The sequence below is a fragment of the Elephas maximus genome, chromosome 5 (assembly GCF_024166365.1).
Source record: "Elephas maximus indicus isolate mEleMax1 chromosome 5, mEleMax1 primary haplotype, whole genome shotgun sequence".
Classification (NCBI taxonomy): Eukaryota; Metazoa; Chordata; class Mammalia; order Proboscidea; family Elephantidae; genus Elephas; species Elephas maximus.
This window is the reverse complement of record NC_064823.1, coordinates 50,131,613-50,158,458: the sequence shown is the minus strand read 5'-3', so window position 1 is coordinate 50,158,458 and position 26,846 is coordinate 50,131,613. Positions and strand designations below refer to the sequence as shown.

At 39.9% G+C, this 26,846-nt stretch overlaps 1 protein-coding gene across 3 annotated transcripts in view; it reads left to right on the top strand.

Moving 5' to 3' along the window:
- Positions 1-26,846, top strand: part of NFKB1 (nuclear factor kappa B subunit 1) — a 137,549-nt gene that overhangs the window by 97,346 nt on the left and 13,357 nt on the right. For all 3 annotated transcript variants that reach the window (XM_049885602.1, XM_049885601.1, XM_049885600.1), the window contains 9 exons: positions 1,687-1,825; positions 9,711-9,854; positions 11,175-11,264; positions 12,513-12,698; positions 14,244-14,385; positions 18,744-18,858; positions 24,368-24,569; positions 25,231-25,400; positions 25,911-26,013. In XM_049885602.1, the coding sequence (XP_049741559.1) occupies positions 1,687-1,825; positions 9,711-9,854; positions 11,175-11,264; positions 12,513-12,698; positions 14,244-14,385; positions 18,744-18,858; positions 24,368-24,569; positions 25,231-25,400; positions 25,911-26,013 (1,291 nt within the window). The remainder of the gene's footprint in view (positions 1-1,686; positions 1,826-9,710; positions 9,855-11,174; positions 11,265-12,512; positions 12,699-14,243; positions 14,386-18,743; positions 18,859-24,367; positions 24,570-25,230; positions 25,401-25,910; positions 26,014-26,846) is intronic.

Here is a 26,846-nt window from a genome sequence, read left to right as displayed (position 1 = left end):
ACCCAAAAAATTAAAAAATCCAAATGTCCATCAATAAGTGACCAACTAAATAAATTATGATGTATTGATGTAATGGACTTTTATACAGTTAATAAAATAATGAGTAGTCTGTGAACTAATATGGAAGTATCTTAAAAATACAGTGTTAAAATGAAAAAAAAAAAGCAAAGTGCATAACCAAACCCAATGCCGTTGAATTGATTCCAACTCATAGTGACCCTATGGGACACAGTAGAACTGCCCCATAGAGTTTCCAAGGCTGTAATTCTTTACGGAGGTAGACTGCCACGTCTTTCTCCCATGGAGCAACTGTTGGGTTCAAACCACCGACAGTTTGGCTAGCAGCCAAGCGCTTTAACCACTGTGCCACCAGGGCTCCTTAAGTGCATAACAGTGAATGTGAAAAACGATTCTGTGTTCTCTATGTTCATATTGCATATGCTTAAAGAAACACTAAGGAGCCCTGGTGTAACAGTGGTTAAGTGCTTGGCTGCTTAACTGAAAAGTCAACGGGTCGAACCCACTAGCAGCTTCACAGAACAAAGACCTGGCAATCTGCCCCTGTAAAGATTCCAACCAAAACTCACTGCTGTCGAGTCCATTCTGACTCATAGCAACCCCATAGGACAGAGTAGAACTGCCCTATAGTGTTTCCAAGACTGTAAATCTTTACAGAAGTATGCTGCCACATCTTTCTCCTGTGAGTGGCTGGTGGGTTCAGACCACTGACCTTTTGGTTAGCAGCTGAGCGCTTTAACAGCTACACCACAAGGACTCCTTCCATGGAGATTACAGTCTAGGAAACCCTATGAAGCAGCCCTACTCTGTCATATAGGGTCACTCTGAGTCAGAATCCACTCGACAGCACCCAAAAGCAAAGAAACTCTGGAAAGAGACATAACAGATTGATAGCAGTTTTTATCTATGGAGACACACAGAGGGAATTGAGTGGATGGAGTCAGGGGTGGCAAGAAGAATTTTCAGTGTATACCATTGTCTATCTTTTTATATTTTACAAAGTCTCAATCCCTGTGAATATATTACATATTCCAAAAAATCAAACTAAAAATATTTAACTTTTCTGTCACTACCAAAAAATTAATGAAGAGGCCAGAGCGTGTCTTAGAAATGTGTTACAGAACCCTCTGCATATGCCTAGAGCCTTGATCATCCTCTCCTCACAGCAAAATATCCCTGACTCTGTGATGGTGCCTCCCTAATCAGGGTTTGGTTTCCTCTCCTCATTGAGTGGCCTGCCGGCTGATTGTGGTATCACTTCCCTCATCTCTGTCTCTTCCTACAATCACTCTTTCTGATGCTGCTGTAAATAGTCTTGGAGGCTTTTAAGGTTGATTTGGAAGAGGAGAAAGAAGTATATTAAATGTATTTTATTTACATAATATTTCCAAATAGAAGACATTTGAAATATTAGACAAATGAAATAATAAAGATCTGAAGTACATTGGCATCGTCTTGTATCTCAGTTTACAGTGACAGTTTAATAAAAGCATATGGATATATAATTCTCAGTTTGGGGCTTCCTCTTGGATTTGTGTTTTAGTACACTGTGTTTAAACATTGGGCATGAAGAGAAACATAAAGTGTTTTATGAGTAGATTGCCACAATAAAATATATAATAATAATATGTAGTCCTTCACCAACCTTTGGATCTTTGCATTCTGCAGTTTGCCATCGTCTTCAAAACCCCAAAGTATAAAGATGTCAACATTACAAAACCAGCCTCTGTGTTCGTCCAACTTCGAAGGAAATCTGATTTGGAAACTAGTGAACCAAAACCTTTTCTCTACTACCCTGAAATCAAAGGTAATTCAGTTGTTTAGACTCTTGTGCTTGTTCTAATAAGAAGACAAGTTGATTAGGAAAGATCAGTTAGTCACCTCCTTTGAGTAACTCTGAGTAACTGCTCCCTGGGTCCATGGTACTTATTTTCAGAGAAAAGATAAATAATATACTATTTCTGGGTCATTGAATTAAATCCAGCCTTTTTAAATCATCTCGTTTCCATATTTCCACCAAGATTTTATGAGATTTAGAGTGTTGGCACATATTTTAGAATTTACCATTTATTAACTCCAAATTCAGGCAGTTGAGATCAAAATATAAGTCTTGGTGTTTAGAAGAATCGGGCCACTCCATCAACCAGCCTTGGGCAGTTAAACAAAAACTCAGCCACTGCAGAACTATAAAAATGAACAAGATACTGTCTTTTCTTCATAAAGAACATGGTTATCATGCAAAATGATTTTGATAAAACCCACGTGGGGACACTGAGGAGAGAGCCACTGGCTCTATAGAAGACTCGAGGAAGAAGGCTTCTTAGAGAGAATGTCATTTGGTCCTTAAGGTTTGGAATATATTTCAGCAGTTTAGTGTTCAACAGAGAAGGAAAGAGTTTTATAGGCTTAGGAAACAGGAGGAGCTAAACAACAGAGGTAAGAACAATTAGTGTTTATTCAGAGAAAGTAAGCATTATGAACACTGAGATAGACTAGTGAAGGCTGAGGCAGGTAAGGTAGGCCAGGGCCAGGATATGGAGTGCTGTGGGTGCCAGCTAGGGAATTTGCATTGATTCTGGAGAGGAGAATGGCCAGGCCTGTGTGTGTTTGGAAACATGGTTTTGACTTCCTTACATTGGCACTGAGGAGATTATCTGGGAGACAGACAATGAGTCATAAGAACACTGCAGTAATCCCAAGTGAGAAGTGATGAGATTAGTAAAGGTATTGGTCCTAGGACTGATAGGAAGAGGTGAATTGAAGACCGAGTTCGGTGATGGCATCAAGAGGATTTGGGTGGCATCTAGATCAATTGGCATGACATAGTTCATAAAGGAAATGTTCTGCATCCTACTTTAGTGAGTACTCTGACTAGTCTGACAGAGACTGGAGGAACCCCCAAGACTATGGCCCCCAGACACCCTGCTAACTCAGAACTGATGCCACTCCTAACGTCCACCTTTCAGCCAAAGATTAGGCAGGGCTATTAAACAAACAGTAAACATGAGGAGCATGCTTCTTAGTTCAGTCAATTACAGGAGACTTAGTGGGCAACACCTGCCCAAAAGCAAAGACAAGGACGTAGGAAACAACAGGAAACCTGGACGAATGGACACGGGGAACCAAGGGTGTAAAGGGAAAGGGGGAAGTGCTGACACGTTGCTGGAATTGCAACCAATGTCAAAAAACACTTTGTGTATAAATTTTTGAATTAGAAACTAATTTGTGCTGCAGACTTTCACCTAAAGCACAACAAAAAAAAGAGTTAAAAAAAAAAAAAAAAGAAGATGGGTGCTGGTTGAGGTAGGAGGTAAAGGAGAGATTCAGAAATCATAGATGATTCTAGTATTTCCAGCCTAGAGAGCTTGTGATGTGGTTGACTGATGAAAGGAACAAGGGAGCAAAAGAAGATTTGATTGAGAAAGGAGGCAGCTCAGTTTAAAACATGTTGCATTTTAGATACCTGTGGGAAATTTAAGTGTAACTTCCTAACAGTGGGGCACACCTTCTACTGCTCGCCTGCTCCCTGCAGTCACTATCTTATTGCCTAATTTTATATTTTTCATTGTTTTTCTCCATACATAAAAATAAGAGTTGTACATGTCTATGGTCTGTCTCCTCGTAACCCTAGTAGAAACAGTCTCCTTTAGGGCACAAACGTGGTCTTTGTTGCTCATTGCTCTGTCCCCAGCATCTAGAAGAGTATATGGCAGGCACATCAAGACGCTTGTTAAATGTTTGAGAAGTGACTTACCAATCAACCAACCAAATTGCCATCATCATCTACAAAGCTAGTAATAGGTTGGGTGCCATCAAGTAGGAAATTAGCCATAGAAATAAAACCTTCTCCTCTCATTGTACAGAATCATCCAGCCCAGGACTCTGTATCCTCTATGCTCAGTGCCATTATACTGCATAGAGACAGTTGGGAGAAGAAACAATTAAAATAATCAAGAGAAGAATGATTGGCAAGGGAAGAATATAGTTGAGGAACTGCTGTTTGAAGAGTTAGCTGTGGCAAAGAAAGACTTTTCAGTCTGAAAAGTTGGAGATGAGAAACAGGATTATAGCCTTTAAATAATGAAAGGTATGATCAAGAAAAACAGGTCTTTACTGGTAAACTAGAACCTGAAAAGTAAGAATGAGACACTTTTAAGGTACATGCACAGCAAGAGGTAGTAGAGGCTAAAAGTTTATCTATATTCATGGATTAAACCATTACCTAAAGTCACCAATTATTAAAGGAAACAAAGATATTTTGGAATGTTTCTCAAAAATGGTAACTAATGTAATAGAAATACCTCTCGACTTTGGGTCTTGTCTTCACTCTGCCGTGATCTCAGAAAAGTTACTTAACCATCCTGGCTTTAGTTTCCTCTTCTGTTAAGGGACAGCTTACAGTGATTGACCACTTAGGGCCCTTCTAGAATGGGTTGATGTTCCACAGTACCTCTGACAGTGCCACTCACTGTCAGAGGCAGACCACAAAGGTAAATGAATGTAGTGTGAAAGTCTACATGTCCAGTTCTATGGATATTCAGACTGTGGGTTCCTTTATAAAATTTGCCATGTGGAATTTTCTGTACCAGTTTCTTGTCGTTGAGATCTGACTGGCTGTAGGATAGTTAATATTTTGAAAATTGGCTCTTAAAAATTGCCATTTCACAGTAAAATGTGACCAGTGTATATCTGTGCCTTATAAAGCAAAATGAGTACATAAAACCAAAACCAAACCAAACCCAGTGCCGTCAAGTCGAGTCCGAGTCATAGCGATCCTATAGGACAGGGTAGAACTGCCACATAGAGCTTCCAAAGAGCACCTGGCGGATTCGAACTGCCGACCCTCTGGTTAGCAGCTGTACCACTTAACCAGTACGCCACCAGGGTTTCCAAATGAGTACGTAGAAAATACCAAATGGACTCTTTGCTAGAAACCATTTATTTCTGAAGATGAATAAGTTGTCTGCTTCCCCCCTGTGTTTCATATTTCTACAATGAACTAATATTCTATGTGAGGTCAACAGTTTGTAGAACACATAAAGAGTTCAGCAATTAGCTGAACTCTTTATGTGTTCTATAAACTGTTGGGACAAGTGACGGTGAAATTGGGACAAGTGACGGTGAAATTTTGTAAATCTGTTCAGAAATCTTGGTTGACATTTCTCCATTTCAAGGCTGCTCGTTTCTAACGGAAGCACATTTTTCTCAATGTTGACCCACTTTGGCTTTTTTCTTCCTAGCAAGCCTGGAGATGATTAGTTTTAAATAATTATTTTTCAAGCACAGTTCGTTACCCTACCTCCCCCTGTTAATCTTTTAGCTGCACTTAGATGATCATGAGATAATCAGTAAACAACAGGGTAACAACCTTCTGCCTAACCCTGAGGTGACTGAAACAATCAAAGAATTAGAAATAAGGAAGATGTCTCTGAACATAAACTATGACAAAAACTGACATTGAAGAATCAGAAACAGGACAGTTGTTGAGAAGGGCAGAGTGTTGACGTGTTGTGGGGTTGGCACCCAGTGTCACAAAACAATTTGTGTATTAATTGTTTAATGAGAAACTAATTTGCTCTGTAAACTTTCAACTAAAGCACAATAAAAAAGAAAGAAAGAAACAGGACAGTAGTTAAATATTGGCCTCCTGGCTGAAAAAATAACACTATATTGGTTATTTATTTAGTTTAAAACAAAGCAAAGCAAAACAAAACACTTCCACTCCTTTAGGCCAGAAGGGAGAAGGAAGAAATATGATAGGAAGGTCGGAGAAGAGAAAGAGAAGAAGAAGCAAGAACACAATAATAAAGCACAGAGGCAGCGGGAGAGCCAAGAAGGGATAATGGGGCTCAGATAGAGAGAAGTGAAGCAAAATGACAGTAATACAAAAACAGCAATCACTGGAATGAGAGAAGAATGCCTAAACAGCATCTAGACCTGCACAGTCAAAAGTCTCACACTCTATTTTACTCAAGTAGCAGTCTCAGACTTTCAGTTTCCCATATCTCATGTACAGATTCCCCTTTCATTGTATTTCTGGGATTCACTTATTATCATGGTGACTACTAAGGGATAGTCCCCATTATGTTACATCTGCACTGTCTCTGCCTGTCACTTTGACCCTTCTTTAGTATCTCCTATGCACCAGTAGAAAATCCCTGGGTGGTGCAAATGGTTTGCACTCGACTGGTAACCTAAGGGTTGGTATTTCAGACCCATCCAGTGGTACCAGGGAAGAAGGCCTGGTGATCTGCTTGCATTAAGATTATAGCCAAAAAAAAAACCTATAGAGCACAGTCCTACTGTGTAACACATGGGGTCGCCATGAGTAGGAATCGACTGGTTGGCAACTAACAAAAACAACATTCACAAGTGACAGATGAATTGTCCTAAAGCACCACTCTGTACACATGTTCCCCTGTTAGAAACATTGAGTGGCTTCCCTGCCTGTACATTAAATCCCTTTACTTCACCTCAGATAAGTAAGGCACTACTGAAGAAGAGGAATAAAGTAGGAGGACTTGCACTACCTGACCCCAGAACCTGCGATATAGCTACGGTAGTCAAAACAGCCTGCTACTGGTACAGCAACAGATACATTGTTACCTGATCTTTGACAAGGGCCCAAAGTCCATCAAATGGGGAAAAGACAGCCTTTTTAACAAATAGTGCTGGCAAAACTGGATGTCCATCTGCAAGAAAGAGAAACAGGACCCATACCTCACACCGTAAACAAAAACTAACTCAAAATGGATCAAATACCTAAATATAAAGCCAAAAACTATAAAGTTCATAGAAGAAAAAATAGGATCAACGTTAGAGGCCCTAATACACAGCACTAACAGGATACAAACCATAACCAACAACACACAAACTCCAGAAAATTAAGCTAGATAACTGGGATTTTCTAAAAACTAAACACTTAATGCTCATCAAAAGACTTCACCAAGAGAGTAAAAAGGAACCTACAGGTTGGGAAAAAAAATTTTGGCTTTTACAAATCAGACAAAGGTCTGATCTCTGAAATCTGTAAGAAAATCCAACACCTCTACAACAAAAAGACAAATACTCCAGTTAAAAAATGGGCAAAGGAAATGAATAGATGCTTCACCAAGTGGTGAACAGACATGAGTGGCTAACAGCCACATTCAAGTGGCTAACAGACACATGAGGAAATGCTCCCGATCACTAGCCATTAGAGAAATGCAAATTAAAATCACAATGAGATACAATCTGACCCCAGCATTGCTAGCATGAATCAAAAAAACAGGAAATAACAGATGTTGGAGAGGCTGAGGGGAGATTGGAACTCTTATGCACTGCTGGTAGGAATGCAAAATGATACAAGCATTTTGGAAAACAATATGGTGCTTCCGTAGAAAGCTAGAACTAGAAATACCATATGATGCAGCAATCCCACTTCTAGAAATATATCCTAGAGAAATAAGAGTCGTCACAAGAATAGACATACGCACACCCATGTTCATTGGCAGCATTGTTCACAATAGCAGAAAAGATTCAAACAACCTAGATGCCCATTAGCAGATGAGTGGATAAACAAACTATGATGCATACACACAATGGAGTATTATGCAACCATAAAGAACAGTGATGAAACTCTGAAGCATCTCATTACATGGATGAATCTGGAAAGCATTATGCTGAGTGAAATAAGTCAGCCACAAAAAGACAAATATTGTATGAGACCATTACTGTAAAAACTCATAAAAAGGTTTACACACAAAAATAACAATCTTTGATAGTTCTGAGGCAGGGAGGGGTGGGGATGGAAAAATACTAAATAGACGATAGATAAATGGTAACTTTGGCGAAGGGTAAGACAGTACAAAATACTGGGGAAGCCAGCGCAACTTGTACAAGACAAGGTTATGGAAGCTCCATATGGAAGCTCCATAGGCACATCTAAACTCCCTAAGGGACAGAATTGCTGGGCTGAGGGCTGTGGGGACCATGGTCTTGGGGAACATCTAGCTCAATTGGCACAGCACAATTTATAAAGAAAATGTTCTACATTCTACTTTGGTGTGTAGCACCTGGGGTCTCAAAAGCCTGTGAGCGGCCATCTAAGATACTCCACTGGTCTCACCCCTTTGGGAGCAAGGGAGAATGAAGAAAACTAAAGACGCAAGGGAAAGATTAGTCCAAAGGACTTATGGACCACATCTACCCTGTTCTGACAGGGATCACAATAGAGGGTCCTGGACAGAGCTGGAGAAAAATGTAGAACTAAATTCTAACTCACAAAAAAAGACCAGACTTACTGGCCTGACACAGACTGGAGAAAACCCCAAGAGTATGGCCCCCAGATACCCTTTTAGCTCAATAATGAAGTCACTCTTTAGGTTCACCCTTCATCCAAAGATTAGACAGGCCCATAAAACGAAACGAGTCTAAAGGGGCACAACAGCCCAGGGGCAAGGCCTAGGAGACAGGAACGCTACTAAAAGGGAATCCAAGGTTCGAGAGAGGGAGAGTGGTAACATGTCATGGGGTTGTTAACCAGTGTCATAAAAAAATGTGTATACTGTTTAATGAGAAACTAGTTTGTAAACCTTCATCTAAAGTACAATTTTAAAAAATTGATGAAAAGCAGTAAAATCTCTTCGCTTCATATTCCAGGCACTCCACAGTGTGACTCCAATCAGTCTATTTCACAGAAATTGCTTATAGTAAGCCTGCACTTCAGCCATACTATCTACTACTGTTCTGTTATGCACTCCGTGCACTTTCTTTCCCTCATTACTTTGTTCTTCCTGTATCCCTTTCCCAGAACATCTCCCTTTTCCCTTCCGTATATAAAGTTGATCCTGGGACTCCTCCTCTTGGAAGCCTTTCTTGAATTTCCCAGCCCACCTGGACCTCCTAAATCCTTCCCTCACCTCCTAGAACACCGATCTGCACCATGAATTTAACATATATAGCCTTATAATGCTCTGTTTCTCTCTTCCCCCACAACCTGAAAATAATATCAAGGGCCCTTGACAGCAAAAACTTTATGTCATGCTTCTCTTTATCCCCAGCACTTAGCTCACAATAAACCAGTTGCAGTCAACTCAGCTGTGACTCATGGTGACCCCATGAGTGTCTGAGTAGAACTGTGCTCTGTAGGGTTTTCAATGGCTGATTTCTAAGAAGTAGATTGCCAGGCTTTTTTTCCAGGGCACCTCTGGATGGGCTCCTACTTCCAACCTTTTAGTTAGCAGCTGAGTGTGTCAGCCATTTCACCACCCAGGGACTCCTAGCTCTTAATAGATACACAATAAATGTTAGCTGATTACTAATAGTTGATTTCTGTGACCAAGTGAAAATGCCCAGTATCCATTGCCATCGAGTCGATTCCAACTCAAAAATGCCTAGTGGTGTTTTCTTACTCAGTATCTTACTCTTTCATGGGCAGTCTAGTCTTCCACTAATTTTAGCAACACTGGGAACTTAACTGCTGTGGAGACGATTTGGGTGTGTGCTGTTCTGTGGTATCTCTGAGGTTGGTTCTCGGTCTAGTTACCCATTGGAATAAATATAAAACTTCTTGAAATTTGGCTCCTCTTCCTCCTTCAGTGTTTAAAAATACCATCAGAATCAATATACTTTCTGTGGCTAGTAGTAGAACTGAATCAATCTTTTCTCCTCTGGTTTCTCTTCCTTTTTGGCCTACGTCTCTTTAAATGCAGATAAAGAGGAAGTGCAGAGGAAACGGCAGAAGCTCATGCCCAATTTTTCGGATAGTTTCGGTGGTGGTAGTGGTGCTGGAGCTGGAGGTGGAGGCATGTTTGGTAGTGGCAGCGGAGGAGGGGGTACTGGAAGTACTGGCCCAGGTAAGAATAAAGTATACTCTTTCTAAAGCTTTTTCGTATTGGAGAGGGTAGAATTTTCTTTTTTTAAGTTTATGAGCATGTCTTTGGTTTGAGTAACTGTGGCATTATTGTCTATGATATAGTAAATTAATTAAAAGTTCCCAACAAATAAATTTTTTTTTATTTTCAAAGAAATACATGTTCATTTTATAATATATAGATAATACCAAAAACCATTAAGAAAAAAAAGAAGTCACCCAAGGCTAGCTATCTCTTTTACTTTGTTTTTGTTCTTTGGTTCTGGTGGGTTGTTTTGGTATTTCGTTTGTTTTGAGGTTTTTCTTTTTTTCTTTTGGTTTTTGCGTAGTTGTCTTGGTGTTTTTTGGAAACATTGAAAAGATCTAATTATATAGACTACATTATAGAAATTTGAAAATACATAAAATCCCGCCACCCAAGGTTAACCACTTCCTATTTTTTTTTTCTGTGTATAGATTATAATAATATGTACTTACTCATTTTCCCAAGTACAACTGCGATCATGGTATATAGTATTTTCATCCATTTCTTTGTATTAGCTGTTTATTACCATTGTACCATGACTATATAGAGTTCTAGATGCTGCTTTTACCTCACACATTAACAAATGCATCATGTTTAAAGACTCATCATATTTCACGAAGTAAACAAACCTTAGAATAACTTACCTGAATGTTATTTCTTGTTTTCTGTATAAAATGCTCTACTAAATTCCTCTGTCCACATAGCTTTTCTTTTATTTCAGATTTTTTTTTTAAGTGGGTTTTTTGAGGTAAAATTACTCTTGTCAAAGGGTACAATATCTACTGTCAGCTGCTTCCCCAAAGAGTCTTACCAATTTATACTCCTACCAAAAATCCATGAAAATGGATACCAGTCGCCATTTTTTCATTTAGAAGATTTTCTGTCTTTTTTTGTTTTGTTGGTTTTTCTGTGTTTTGTTTGGTTTGGTTTTTTCCCCCGAAGGTCATTATAATATCTCCTGTGTAGCAAGTCTGAATTTGGGCGTGACCACTCACCATTAACCTATTATTCCCTTAGCGAAGGAGTGGGAGATTTTCTCCAGCGTGAACTGCCCCATGGTGCCCCAAGCCTAGGGCACTTCCTGGTTGCCTACATGTGAATTTTGCCAAAGGAGAATGCCAGTTGTCTCACAACCCCCATGGTGTGTTTTAGGAACTCAGCAGAAACACTGGGTACAGACAGAGTCTTCCCACACCCAAGTCCGTGCTTTCATGAGGGAAGGACCAAGGTTTGCTGAGTCTTTTAGAAATCATCTTAATGTCTCATTTGCCATTTCAGGGTATGGCTTCCCACCCTATGGATTTCCTACATATGGTGGAATCACCTTCCATTCTGGAACCACTAAATCTAATGCTGGGATGAAGCACGGTAATTAATAGTTTGTTGTGTTTTTAATTTTGAAGAAGGAATAAAAAAATTAATATGAAAAAGGTTTTTTTTTTTAAATCAGTTGGTGCACTGCCCGCTTTACATCATGAAACTATTCTCTGGTTCACCTCACCATTCACTGAGTGGTATGAACTAGCTGCTGTGGTGTTGACTCTGACTCATGAAAACAAATTTTTTTTTTAATCATTACTCATCACAACGTTATCATTTTGAGAAAATGGAATAATATAATAGATAAACTAAGAAGATGTTTCCTAAAACATCTTTATGTCCTGTGGAGGGTATTAACTCTATTTAGATGCTTTGTTTATATTTCCTTTGTAAATGTCATGAACAGGGGAATTATATGAGCAGTAAGCTAATTAAGAATAAAAAATTACCGGATCTATTTTCTGGTTTTTTTCCTAAAATAACATGCTTTTGCAGTCATTTATAGTTTTATAGGGTTGGCCTTTTCCCCACCAAATGCATCCCTCAGTGGCAGTTGTTACACCATGTGTTCATAGTTTATATTACATGTCCATCCTAGTATATCCACTGAAGAAATAATACAATAAAATATTCCCGTTTATGGAATGCCTGTTTTATGCCAGGTACTTTTACATGTTTTAATTGTAATCTTCAAGACTGCTTTGTAAGAAGAATATTAGTATTTCCATTCTTCAGTCAGGGGATACTGAGGTTTAGAAAAAATGTTAATTTCTTGCTGAAGGCAGATAGCTGTAAGTGACAGAACCAGGATTTGAACTAGATCTGCCCATAATATCTAACTGCACTCATAATACCTGTGAGATAACCTGGTCAGACCCAGAAGATCGTGATCAGAAATGGTGCTCTGAAAGTTCCACATACTAAGGAATATGAATTGAGATCACATCTTTTCAACTTCCTTTGTTAATTAGCAATAGGAGAAACAACAACTGCTCTAGCTTTCAACAACTTTAAATTTTTCACTTAAAAATTCCTGGAACTCACAGAAGAGCTTTATTTCCTTTTTTCTGCTTTACAGATAAACAAAATGAGATGTAAATTTTTAGAAGTGAGAGTTTAAAATAGCTCCAAAACATGTCACTTAATGGTATGACCATTTTGGAAAGAATTTTAAATGATTTTTTTTTTCTATGCAATAAACTTGCTTCCTGCCTTTATCTGACCTTCATTAAAACCATGAATTGTAACTTAATAGACTTTGCAAGAAAAAGGCTAATGCTTTTGCATTTATCTTAGGAACCATAGGCACCCCATCTAAAAAAGACCATGAAGGTTGTGACAAAAGTGATGACAGAGATGTTATAAATCTTTCTGGGAAAGTAACTGAAACCACAGAGCAAGATAAGAAGTCCAGCAATGGGCATGACGGGGTTACTCTGACGTATACAGTAGGAGTAAAGGAAGAGAATTGCAGGTTTCAGGGTGAGTGATCACAGGATCATTATATTGTATTGGTTGGGGGTGGGGAGGATAGTCCATTCTAGGTGTAGAAAGCTACTTCCAAAAGATAGGTTTATTTTCTGTTAATCTAAAGATGGCATATCAATACCCAGTGCACTGTGCCCTTAAAAATCCCAAAGTTCTTTGTACGTCCGTTGAAGAGTGTATGTCAGGTCATTTTAGTCACACTGTGCTTTCTGTTTTCCCAGTATTATCTTTGAACATAAAGTACAGAAATTTACATGCTCATTCTCCAGTCGTAATCACACGGTTGTTGGGTACTTTGAAAGATAATCACTTTATTTCTAGCACTGATAATATAGAACAGTTTCCATAACTTCAGTAGTTACCCTTCTCTAGAGGTTAACTTGACGGTCATATTGAATTGGAACTTTGCCAGAAAATAGAAACATTTCTTTTATCCTGTCACATGCTTTGAAGAGTTAGGATTAAGAGAGACAGTGTCCTTTTGTATGTACTTTGAGCCAGTCCTATCAGAGTATGTGTCATGATTCTAGGTCATCCTGGATCGTCCTCGGAAGACTTTTTTTGTAAAGGCAAAGATATTAGATATTTAGACTCAAGGCCACTGTGATCTCTGTCACATATCCTGTATCCTTTTTTCTTTTTTTCTCCCTTTACAAATGTACAAACCTTGCCTTAGCTAGGGGGTTATATAAAAACAGGTTGCCTGCTGGATTTGGCCCCCATAAAAAACCCTTTGCTGTCAAGTCAATTTCAACTCATAGTGACCCTAGAGGACAGAATAGAACTGTCCCATAGGGTTTCTAAGGAGTGGCTGGTGGATTCATACTGCCAACCTTTTGGTTAGCAACCATAGTTCTTCACAACTATGCCACCAGGGCTCCATGGACCCATAAGCCATAATTTGCCAACTGCTGACCTCGAGGAAGTAAATTTCACAAAAACACTGTCTAGAGCTGAGACTCTGATTTTTGACACTTTGATATTTTTGACACTTTTAATGAGAAGTTACTTCAATAAAGATTTATTTCACTACCCATAACCAACCCGTTGCCATCGAGTCGATTCCAACTCATAGCGACCCTTTAGGACAGAGTAGAAATGCCCCATAGACTTTCCAGGGAGTGCCTAGTGGATTCAAACTGCCAACTTTTGGGTTAAGAACCGTAGCACTTAACCACTACACCACCAGGGTTTCCTTATTTCACTAGGAGGATAATTATCTAAAATTACAGCAAAATCCCATCAGTTATTTGGGGCTTGCTTATTTGCCCTTAAAATAACAGACATTTCTGAACTTTTTTTCCCCTAACAAGCCATGGACAGAAATTTTCAGATCAGTCTCTAACCATATTCATGAGTGAGCCAGTGTCCAGCTTTTTCTAATGGACACAATCCAGGATCACTGAAAGGAGCATTTTCAACTAAAACGATGTGTTTGAGGTGTCAGAACAGGGATACTGATGGTTTTTGCCTTGAGCATGCCGTGTCTGTAGAGCAAGTATACGAAACTCAACTCTGATCATGCTCTTTGCCTTGCAGATAACCTCTTTCTAGAGAAGGCTATGCAGCTTGCCAAGCGGCACGCCAATGCCCTTTTTGACTATGCGGTAACAGGAGACGTGAAGATGCTGCTGGCGGTCCAGCGCCATCTTACTGCAGTGCAGGATGAGAATGGGGACAGGTGAGTCAGAACTTCTGCACGACAAGGGTTGTTTTGAGTTAAGGCAGAGAGAAAAGCATTGAATACACAGCATTGCTCACAATAAAAAGAACTGTTCAAAGTTATTAGGTCTTGTAACTGGAAGATAATGTCAATAACGTTAAGTAGCATAATTTGCTTCTCTGTCGACGGCACTGGGTGGTCTGGGTTGTACTATTTCTATCACCTGTTAGATTTTAGAATGGCTGGGAGTATTCATCTGACAATACATCTTACTGGGCAAGAAAACTAAGATGTGTGTAGGGAATTGTACTTTTATGACAAGTCTTGCTTTATTTATTAGAACAATATTTGAAGAGTCCTAATCAAATTCCAGAAGGACTGTTATCTGAACTACATAATATGATGTTGTTATTGTTATTAGTTGCCATAGAGTCATCCCTGACTCATGGTGACCTTACTGCTGCCATTTTCATGATCACTGGTATGTTTGAGGCCATTGTTGCAGCAGTTAGTGTAGTGCCTTCCAACCATCTTCCAGCACTATATCAGACAATATTCTGTTGTGATTGATAAGGTTTTCATTGGTTAATTTTTGGAAGTAGATCACCAGGTCTTTCTTCCTAGTCTTTCTTAGCCTGGAAGCTCCGCTGGAACTTGTCCACCATTAATGACTCTGCTGATACTTGAAATACTGGTGCCATGGCTTCCAGCAGCAAAGCAGTACGCAAGCCGCCACAGACAATACGTCAAACTGACAGACAAGTGGTGGATTTCTAATACATACAGTGTACTCAAAAAAAAAAAAAAAGAAGTAGTAGTAATTGTCATTCTTTCCCAGCTGCTGGTTCCTCCTCTGCTTTCTCTGTTAACCGTTACTAGTCTGTGACTGGATCAGATTCTAATGACTGCTCCAGCCCATGTTGTGTGGGAGTCTAAAATTCCAAACACCATGCCTTCCATTCCTTTTATGACTGAGATCATATTTGCAAAGCCACCTGACTTCTTTCTAAAATGGTTCTCTTAGTCCTTTCATTGAGACTTCTAAAATGATCTCAAACGTCTATTAAAAACAACAAGAGGCAGCAGCCTTCAGATTCAAGTCAGCTGCCTTATCTAAAACCTTCCTAAAATAGTGTCAACACTGAGAAACCCTTTTCTGTGGAAGAGCTCTTGGGTGCTATTTTTTAAATGTCAGTTTAAAACCTGTACCAAACGCTTTAGGAAAGTGCCAGCCTCAGGGTTTCAAGCAGAGACCTTTGTTCTCATTCCTTGCAGTGTAACCAAGGATGTGGTATAACCACTGGCCTTGTTATACAGTATGAGAGGAACCGGTACGGCTGTCTTCGTGTAATGAATGCCATGAACAGCAGAATGTTTTTTCCAGGGTTAAAATAACCCACTTAGCTTTCAGTAGCATATAGCCATAAGAGAACGCGGTTAACCAAGACAGGACAGGTGACATTTTCAGGAACCTGCCTAATTGATAAATCTAAGAAAGACAAGCACATACAAGTTAGAAAGTGGCTGCTGGTGTCGGAAGGGAAGATTGTAGAGAGGGAAACGAGGTATGTGCATTCAAGCGGGTACCAGAGGGGAAAGTGTACACAGGTGTAAGAACCCTGGACATAGGAGGAGAGGCCAAGGAAAGGTTTTTCCTTGTACAAGCAGAGAGTGAATCATTAGAGCCACCTCGCAGGACCCCAGACACACTCACACAGGTGGGTTCTGGGGGCTAGCCAAAGCTAGAGGCCAGAGAGGCGGGATTTGGGGAGACCAGAAGGGAGTCCACATAAAGAGTATAGACAAGGGGCAGCTTTTGACCATCACAGCTCAGAACTTTTCATCCTGTGGCCATTAGTCATCACAGAAAATACAATAAAAAAATTAAAAATAAGACTTCTGTTATTGGGGAAATTCCCACAAGGGTGTGAAGATTCATGGGGGAGGGGGAATGAACTTCTGCTCTGAAATGCTGAGGTGCACATGGAAATTTTTAGGCAGTTTTTAAAGGACAACATTTTTCTTGGTATACGTGCATCATGTCTGCGTCAGGCCTTAGACACATTTCAGACATCATCTTCCAGCATCACGTTTTAGGAGACAGTAGTGAAGCCCTGAAGTCATTCTGGGTAATGAATCATTCTAAAGTAATAAATTCACAGTTTCATTTTTTTAGGCCCTCCTATTTAATGCCAGTGTTAATCCCAAATAAAATATACTCGCTATTACTAAGAAAGCCCAGACCCAGAAAAGAGACCTGAATAAAATGGCACCTTTTATCTTTAAATTAGAGAAATTCTAAGGAGTGGCTTAAATCCTGGATGTGCTGCTACTATGGGATACTTTGTGCTCACCATTTCAATCTATATTTTGGAGTAATCATTTGTTTAAATGTTCATCTGCAGCTAGGTAGAGCAGTCCACATGTTTGCCTTAAGCAGAATAGTTTAAGAGATGAAGAGGTGGCTTTGGAGTGAGACATACCTGGGCTTGAATCCTAGCTTCACCATTTACTAGCTGTGTGACCTGGGCTGAGTTATGTTGCACTTAAAAGTCTCTGTTTCATCATCTGAAAAATGAGGATAATATTACCTACCTCATAGAATTCTTACGATAAATAAGATAATGCATGTAAAGTGCTTAGCATGTTATGTTAGGTGCCATTGAGTCAGTTCTGACTCATAACAACCCTACGTACAACCGAATGAAACGCTACTCAGTTCTGCGCCATCCTCACAATCATTGCTATGTTTGAGCCCACTGTTGTAGCCAGTGTGTCAGCCCATCCCACTGAGGGTCTTCCTCTTTTTCTCTGGTCCTCTACTTTACCAAGCATGATGCCCTTCTCCAGGGACTGGTCCCTCCTGATAACATGTCTAAAATACGTGGGAGGAAGTCTTACCATCCTTGCGTTTGAGGAGCATCCTGGCTGTACTTCATCCAAGACAGATTTGTTCACTTTTCTGGCAGTCCATGGTGTATTCAGTATTCTTCACCAAAACATAATTCAAATGCAACAGTCCTTCTGTCCTCCTTATTCATTGTCCAGCTTTTGCATGCATATGAGGGGATTGAAAACACCATGGCTTGGGTCAGGCACACCTTAGTTTTCAAGGTGACATCTTTGCTTTTTAAACCTTTAAAGAGGACTTTCGCAGCAGATTTGCTCAATGCAGTGCATCTGTTTATTTCTTGACTGGTGCTTCCATGGGTGTTGATTGTGGATCCAAGTAAAATGAAATCCTTGACAACTTCAGCATTTTTTCTCTTTATCATGATGTTGCTTATTGGTCCAGTTGTGAGGATTTTTGTTTTCTTTGTGTTGAGGTGTAATCCATACTGAAGGCTTAGCACAATACTTGGTAAATAGAAGCACTTTTGTTATTGTTGGATTGTTTCTAATTAATTTTAAGATTAAATTTTTTTTAATTAAAAAAATTTCTTTAATTAAAAAATATATGTTCCTAGGAGTGATGTGTAGCACCCGCCAATATTTTTTACCTCATTAGCAAAAGCCCACTAGGTTCAGACTGTCATTCTTATTTTAGTACTTAACCTGTGTGCTAAGACTGTAAGGCTGACTCAGACCATAGAATGTGCCCCTGAGAAAATCACAGTCTAGAGAGTTAACAGAGCTCCCCAGGAGCCAAGAAAGGGGGCATTTCCCTCTGCCTAGGAAGTTTTCTCCAAGGATGCAAAATTTGAACTGGAATATGAAGGATTGAGTAGGCATATTCCAGACAGAAAAGAGGAGCAAGACAATTCCAGCCAGAGGGAATATTTGTGGGGGAGAAATACACTGAACTTCCAAACTTTGTTTCAAGAGATTTCTCTCAATAATTAAAAGGCTGACTTCATTCTTTCCTCTAGGAAGATCTTAAAAAAAAAAAAAATTAGCACTCTTATATTTTAGAGGCAGAGTAGCAGAGCTATGTGAGGAAACTAATTTTTTCTGAACAATTTCTAGTACCAGTCCAGGGAAAGTCAGACAAAAGCAAGAGGAGAAAGCTCCCTGAAATTATAACATGAGGCTGGGATTTGAACTTGGGTCTCCCTGACCTTGAAACAGGATGCTCAAAGAGTCAAGCAGTGATTCCAAAGGCCAGGTGGACACTGTCGATAAGTGTGTAGCAACCTGTGGAGAGCACATGACCACCTCAGATTCAAAACACTATGGATTCAAATCTTTTAGAGCCAGTGTTTCCTTCTGTTATACATAAGGTTGCTATGAGTCAGCGACTCAATGGCACTTAACAAAACAACAACTAAAACCAAGTATGAGGACCAGCTTCAGTCTACAAGTCTAATCATAGGTGGGGGTCTTTTTTTTTTTCATTAATACCTTAGTTGATTTATGCCGCTATCTTTTCATTCCAGCGTCTTGCACTTAGCAATCATCCACCTTCATGCACAGCTGGTGAGGGATCTGCTAGAAGTCACAGCGGGTTTGATTTCCAATGACATCATCAACATGAGAAATGATCTTTATCAGGTAAGCAGAAATCTCAAAGAGAACACTGAGGGAAAACCCATAGTTGTTTTTTTTTTGTTTTCCTCTCTGCATGTGTTATTTTTAATAATAACAGTAGCAAAAATACTTTAAACATATGAAACGTTAAACATCTTTGTAGGTAATATCCTAAAAGCCCACTAGTTGGGAATGTTATTGTACTAACTGGGGCTTCTTTTATCTGTGGATGAACAGTTATCTGATAGCAGTCACCACAATGAAATTCAGCATCCTGCTGGGAGAAGGCAAACTTTACAAATGAAACACTTGATCTATTTTAGAGATAGAAACTGGAGTGAAAATGTCACAGCTGTTAAGAAAAAATAAACTAGAAAAATTAGACTTGAAAAACCAATAATTTGCAAGAATTTTGAGGACTACTGAAGCACACTTTGAAATAGATTAAGTGTAATCAAATAAAGGGAACAGAGAAAGGTAAAAAAGTTGCTTGAGAAGGAAAGGCGTCCTTCAAAAACCAGGTGAGGAAAACAGGGAACACCAGAGCATTTTGCCAAATGGGGTATAAATAGAAATTAAGTTAAAAACAACTTGAAGAATTCCTTTAAGGAGATCTTCCAAAATTGCAAAGAGAACAGTCAGCTGGAGACTCAGGGAGGCCACCTGAATGGGTACATGTAGGTTTCAGGGGTGAGGAATGGAGGGTTGAAATCATGGGGCCAGAAGCAAAGACCATCTGCTGGGTGTTTGAAGCTGGAGACCTTGCTCGGCCCTCTGGCTAAGGGGCTGCAGAAGCACAAGGTGGAGATGGGGTTCTGCTCCTAGGAGCCCCCCGACAGCCCGCCCTAGTTGCTTTCCCCACCTCACTGCCTTTCCTCCAGCCTTGCAGTCTTCTCTGAGTTGTCTGCTCCTGTTCCCTTCTCAGCCTTCTGTCTTTCCCCTTCCCTTCGCTTGACCCAGAGCGTCTTCCTAGTCCTTCTTGACTGAAATGGTGTTGTTTGGATCCCTGATTCAAGCGTGTCTCCCACTTGTAATCTCCAAAAATATGGCCAGCGCTCATGTGTAATTATTTACATAGTAAAGATACCTGCTGCACTTCTCCATTTTTTTTTTTTAAGCAAATGATTTGGATCTTTTTTATTTCCTCAAAGCAAAAGCAGTAAAATGTTTACATGTAGCTGTCAATAGATTTTCATTGGTGGATAGGTGTTTCCTGGTAGGGGAAAATAACAGTTTCTCATTTGATTTAATGCATTAGACCTGTCTGGCTGTTGTGTTTAATATCAAAGGGAAAATGAAATTGGTGATTCTTTATTGACTGATAGTATACAGTAACCAGGATATGGTCTTGATTTTATCTTCAAACTTTCATACCATTTTTGGGACTTGGTATTTGGAAAGTCATTTGGCCCATAAAGCTTAATTCCCACAGACTTTTGGACTGATTTTTCTTTTTAACGATCACAAGTATACAAATGAAATTAGAAATTCACCATTCAAAGACTGCTTAACTTCATTTCCTATAGGTCAGCGCCAAGAAATTACTTGTTTTTCTGATTATAAATAGGATCTCGAAAGGACACAGCACAAGATTAGTAACTGTGATTTATTATGTGCTAAACTCCTTACTGTATCACTTGGTCACACATATTGAGACTCTCCAGTACATTAGAGACAAAAAACTTGACACTACCACCATGGACACTCTGCCGTTTCTTAGTTTGTGGCTCTCAGGAGAAAACAGGTCTGTTTTTGGTCCCACCTTATTGCCACTCTACTTAATGGGCAAGGGCTCTGGCTTCCCTTTAGGTCTCAAACACATACCCAATGGCAACTTTGACTTGAGAACTGCAGCAAGCTAAGATTTTAATTCCCGTTTATCTCTTGTAAAGGTTCTCTGCTAACAGTTCTAGCTGGGAATTTATACAGTTCTCTAAATAATGTGAGATTACTTGCAAGTTATCTTAAACACTCTCCCAAAATACCTTTCACTACTCTTATTACATTTATGTGACCACCTGTCATGGTCAGCTCAGTCCCCACCCACCAACAGCCCTCTAGACACACACACGCACACACATAAACACACACACAAATCCAAGTATACAGTTAGGATTTTTCTGAAAATATTTTCAAAATCTATTCTTTTTCACCTTCATTCTCTTCTGTTTCTCCCCACCTACCCCTCCACCCCCAATATAGACAAACCATTCCATTATGTTGGACATGTATTGTTTTATTTGCATGTATTCCTCTAAACCCTCAGTGGGTTTGTTTTTGTTTTGTTTTGGTGCATCTGTTATTTTTCATTTTTTTCTTTGTTTTTAATTTATAAATAAAATATCTACTCATAGTTTTAAGGCTGGTGCAGAAGGATATACATTGAAAAGTCAAAGTTCCAGTCCCTGACAACGTAAAAGTCCCTTGGCCACATCTCAAAATGTAACCATTGTGCTTGGGGGTATTTTTTCAAGTATTGGCTATATCCGCACATTAAATACGTTAATTTAGGCACTTTAAATATATAGATATTTTAGTATACTTTCACAAACTATCAACATTATACATACTGCTCCTACTCTGAATTAACCTTTTTAATTTTTTTTATTTTAAATAATTATGGGTTCATAAAAGGTTACAAAAAAAAAAAAATACAGAAAGAGTCTATGTACCCTTCACCCAGTTTCCTCCAATGGTAAAATCTTGCATTACTATAGGACAAGAGCAAAACCAGGAAATGGACATTGGGACAATCACTACTGGTACAATATGAGATCTTATTCACATTTCACCAGTTTTATATTCACACATTTATGTGTGAGTGTCTTAGTCCATGTGGATGTATTTTTAAAATACATGAATGCCTTTGTGTTCAACATCATCGTATTTCTGTACTCACTGTCTATGGGAACTATCCATGCTGCTGGATGTACAGCTAGTTCACTGTGTGTAATGCTGAAGAGAATTCCATAGTGTATGGCTTCACATAACTTACCCATTCCACACTAGTGGATACTTAAGCTGCTTCTAGCTTCCTACCTACAAAAACAATATTGCAGCGAATATCTTCACCATGTCTCCTTGAGAATTTGTGTCAGAATTTCACTCATGAGTTGGGTCACTGGGGCATTTGTGTATTTGGTGTATCAGTCAGGGTTTTCCAGAGACACAGAACAAATAGCATATATTTATATTAAGAGATCTGTTTTAAGGAATTGGCTAATGTCATTATGGGGGCTGGCACGTCCAGAATCTATAGGGCAGGCTCATCAATCTGTAACTGAGGCAGGAGTTGATGTTGCACTCTTGAATCTAAATCTTTAGGGCAGGCTGGCAGGCTGAAAACTCACCAGGAGTTACCCTTGCAGTTCTGAGGCAGAATTTCTCTGGGAAACTGCAGTTTTTGCCCTTAAGGTCTTAAGAGATTTTAAGGTCTTCAGCTGATTGGATGAGGCCCACTCATATTTGTAGATGCTAAACAGATTTGCATCTACACATTTGCATAAACATAACAACACCTAGATTAGTGTTGGATTAACTAACTGGGTACCAGAGCCTTGCCATGTTGACACATAAAACTATCACACTTGGCTTTCCAGAGTGGCTGCTTAAGTCCACAGGCCAGCTGGCATAGCATGAGTCCCTGGATCCCTACATTGTGTAATGGTTTAAGATACAATCTTGAGGTTTAAAATCTAGAAACATGAAATGTAGAAAAACTTTTGTGGGATCATGAGAGAAAGACTTTAAAACTCCCTCTGTTGTCTGTGGTAGGAGAATTTGTATGATATGAAAATATATATATATATATAAACTATAGAAAATTCCTAATTTCTCCATTATAATATCTCAATTTCTGATCTTCTTTTTTTCTGATTTCATTCTCATTCCTTTTCCCATGTCCTCCAACAAAGGCTCCTCCGAAGGCATTTCAGAAAACCTGCATTTGTAAACACAGCCGTTGTTTATTTATTTATTCCTTTTTTTTTTTTTTGAGAACAGAGATCTTAGCTACAGCACCTCAAATATTGAGGACATTGCTCCATTTCAGGCAGGGGTTATCATCCTAGGGAGCCCTGGTGGTACAGTGGTTAAGAGCTTGGCTGCTAACCAGAAGGTCACTAGTTCAAATCCACGAGCCGTTCCTTGGAAACCCTATAGGACAGTTCTTCCCTGTCCTATAGGGTTGCTGTGATCATCCTAGAAGATGAAAGAAATAAGGAGGAATGATAACCTCCCCCCCCGCCAAAAAAAAATCCTGTCTTTCGTATATTAAATAATTGCTGTGATTGAGACTTAGACAGCCCGGGCCTTTCTCATCCTGCCAGTTCACGTGTGTTGTGGTCACCTTCCACCAGTAGGCTGTTGGTGCCCACCTGCTGTTACTGCTGCAGCCAGTAACTGCTCACTGAAGGGGAGAGTTTAGGCACATGGTCAGTCACAGGCAGGCTGGATTTCACGGATTCCTGGAAAGCACATTTATTTGTCTAAAAACCTATTGCTGCTCTCAGTGATGTCATTCTTGAAAAGATAATTTCATGATTGCATTTGTCTTGCTCAGTTTTGGAAACACAATTTTCAAAACATTTTATTTGCATTCCCTGAGGTATACTGCTTTATGACATAGTCAAATGGTCTATTCAGGCACCTATTAAACATCAGCAACTCAGCTTTTCTGCTCATCTGAGCCTCTTAGTGAGGCTGTTGTGTTTTCCCAATTATGATATTTAGAACCCTCTAGCTCTTTTTACAAAATGAGGGCAGCAGAGCTATATTGATCTGTCTCATAAACCAGTCAGTGGAACAAAATTTTTTAACTCAGCGGACTTATTTTTCCATGTTGATACAGAATAACAGCATCTTTATTCATTGGTTTATATTGAGGAATTCGTTTAAACTTCTTCAGTAAAACCCATAGCCTTAATTGGCTATGTTAACATATGGAATTATCAGTTGAAGATAGGTGTCCACTAGAAATTCAAGAAAACTAAACTTACTAATTTCAAAAAAAAACCAAACCCATTGCCGTTGAGTCAGTCATTTCCAACCCATGGCAACCTCATGTGTTACACAGTAGAACTGCTCCATAGGATTTTGTTGGCTGTAATCTTTACAGGCCTTTCTTCCACAGCGCCACCAGGTAGATTCAAACCACCAACCTTTAGGTTAGTAGATAAGCAGAAGCCATTTGGACCATCCAGGGACCTAAACTTATTAATAAATGAGTTAATAAATCAACAATGGGCTGTAATGAAAACAAGAAATCTTTAGTGTTATGAATATAAAAACGCTTCTAATTATTGAATAACTATGTGTATGTGTGTATATATATGTATAACTAGTAGTAGTAGTATATGATATGAGAAAGGGAGTAACTCATTTGCAAAGGTCAGGAGTTAATCTTAGAATGGGAAATGGCCCTACAATATGACTCTACCTATTTCAGTGACAGCCACCAGGCTGGCAGGTTATAAGTGACCAATATGTATGCGTGACCAATATGTATCTACTACCCTTTCTCTACTGTTCCCAGACACCCTTGCACTTAGCAGTGATTACCAAGCAAGAAGATGTGGTGGAGGACTTGCTGAGGGCCGGGGCTGACCTGAGTCTCCTGGACCGCCTGGGTAACTCTGTTTTACACCTAGCTGCCAAAGAAGGACATGATAAAATTCTCAGTGTCTTACTCAAGCACAAACAGGCAGCACTACTTATCAACCAGCCTAACGGGGAAGGTAAGAGACATTCACGTGTAGTGGTATAACTCTGCCATCTTTCTAAATAACTGCCAGGGATCTGATAAAGGCATGTTATTTGATTTTGCACCCAAAAATGCTTACCTTAGTCACCTGGAGTCCATCATCTCTCCCGGATATTTCCGTTGCTCACGATAGCTGATTCCTTTAAAGATCATTTGGAATAGTTTGTCCATAGAAGGAGAACACAGAGGCCCCGAGGTGGTAGAAGTGAGATGATTAATTTTTCCTCCTTTTGTGTATGCTCTGTAATCATTGGGTAATCTTACGTGAACAGAAAGAAAAAGAATAGATGTTATCTTTTAAATAATGTTTATAAACCTTTAAAATAAAAAAGAAAGAAAAAGAAGGGGCCTGAGCACACAGTAGTCTTTAAGTATATGAAGCATCATTTATTCAGAGAACATTTATTTGCTCTCAGTGTCTCCTGAGGACATAATGGGAGACTGTGGGAGGAAACTTAAATGCAGCATGCTGATCTTATAGTGCCTGTGAAGAATACCTGCGCAGGGACTCTTTCAGCCCGAGAAGTGGGCTAACCCATTTCCTTCAGCTTTTTGCCACTTCCTTTAGCTTCACTGAGGGCCATCTTATGAGCAGCCTTCCCACCCCCATGACTGCCTCCTTGCTTGGCCCGTAGGTTTGAACGCCATTCACATAGCCATGATGAGCAACAGCATGTCCTGTCTGCGGCTGCTGGTGGCCGCAGGCGCAGACGTCGATGCTCAGGAGCAGAAGTCTGGGCGCACGGCTCTGCACCTGGCTGTGGAGCACGACAACATCTCCTTGGCTGGCTGCCTGCTCCTGGAGGTGGAGGACACTTACTTATCTTTGCATTTAAATTCTCAAGGGGTATTTAGTAACATGGGTGGTACAAACAGTTGACACTTGGCTGCTAACAGAAAGGTTGGCGGTTCAAGTCCATCCAGAGGTGCTTGGGAAGAAAGACCTGGCAAATACTTCCAAAAACTCAGCCGTTGGAAACCCTATGGAGCACAGGTCTACTCTGACACTCATGGGGTCACCATGAGTCAGAGTCGCTCGACCGCTACTGGCTTGGTTTCAAAGACTGATGTCGGTAACAGTTTTTCTCCCTACACTCAGCACTATTTATTTATCATCTCTGCATGCTTCAGAGCAGCAACTTCAGGGATTGTCCCCCAAGCACCCCTAATTGGGGATATCTTCAAGGGCAGAGCCACCCCAAAACAGAAACCGTGGGCTGATAATATGACCCAGTGGGCCATGCAGACAGAGGGAGGTGGGGACAAAAGAGTAAAAGAACTTTCCACTAACCCTTTTCTTTGGGGGGTATTTTAGGGTGATGCCCTTGTGGACAGTACCACCTTTGATGGAACTACGCCCTTGCATATAGCAGCCGGGAGAGGGTCCACCAGGCTGGCAGCTCTTCTCAAAGCAGCAGGTAAGGCAGCCTGGCAGTCCTTCATGGAAAATATTACCAGGGATGCAGACCCCACTTAATGCCCGGAGTGGACCTGCCATGTCACCTTTAGCCACAGGCCTGCTGCTGAAAGACATGGGTAAATACAATTATATGGCAAATCACATTTTAACTGCCAAAAAGCCACTATTTAAAAGTAGGAATCATGTTCGTTTTACTCTCTAATTCATCAGTTTGTTTTGGGTTTTGGTTTAAATTGAATCCAATGACAAGGGCTCTCTTCTTGAATTTAATTCCTCATGGAGGGAATTCTGGGCAGTACCAGTCTCAGATCAAGGCAGAAGTCCCCAGAAGAAAAAGTTTATTGGTATGAGAAATAATTCAAAGACTTCCTTTTACAACAGAAGTTCTCTTGGGAGTTGAATAGGAAAAAGCAGATTTGCTGTGTACTGAGTACTGTTATAGTCAAGGCCCTAGAATAAAAATTGCTTGTACCCATTGACCTTAGCACTCAGCTGCTTAACCAAAAAGTTCAAACCCACCAGCCACTCTGCGGGAGAAAGCTGTGGCAGTCTGCTTCCCTAAAGATCACAGCCTTGGAAACCCTATGGGGCAGTTCTACTCTGTCCTGTAGGGTCGCTATGAGTCAGAATCAACATGACGGCAATAGGTTTGTTTTTGTTTGTTTGTTTTGGGGGGGGGGCGCGTATTAACCTTACTATGAACTAGGCACTGTACTTGGCAGTTTACATGCACTGTCTCATTTAATTCGCACAATGACCCTTGAAGATAAATATTCTTACTCCCATTTTATGGCCAAGGAAACAGACAAGAGAGATGGGGGTCCATTCCCA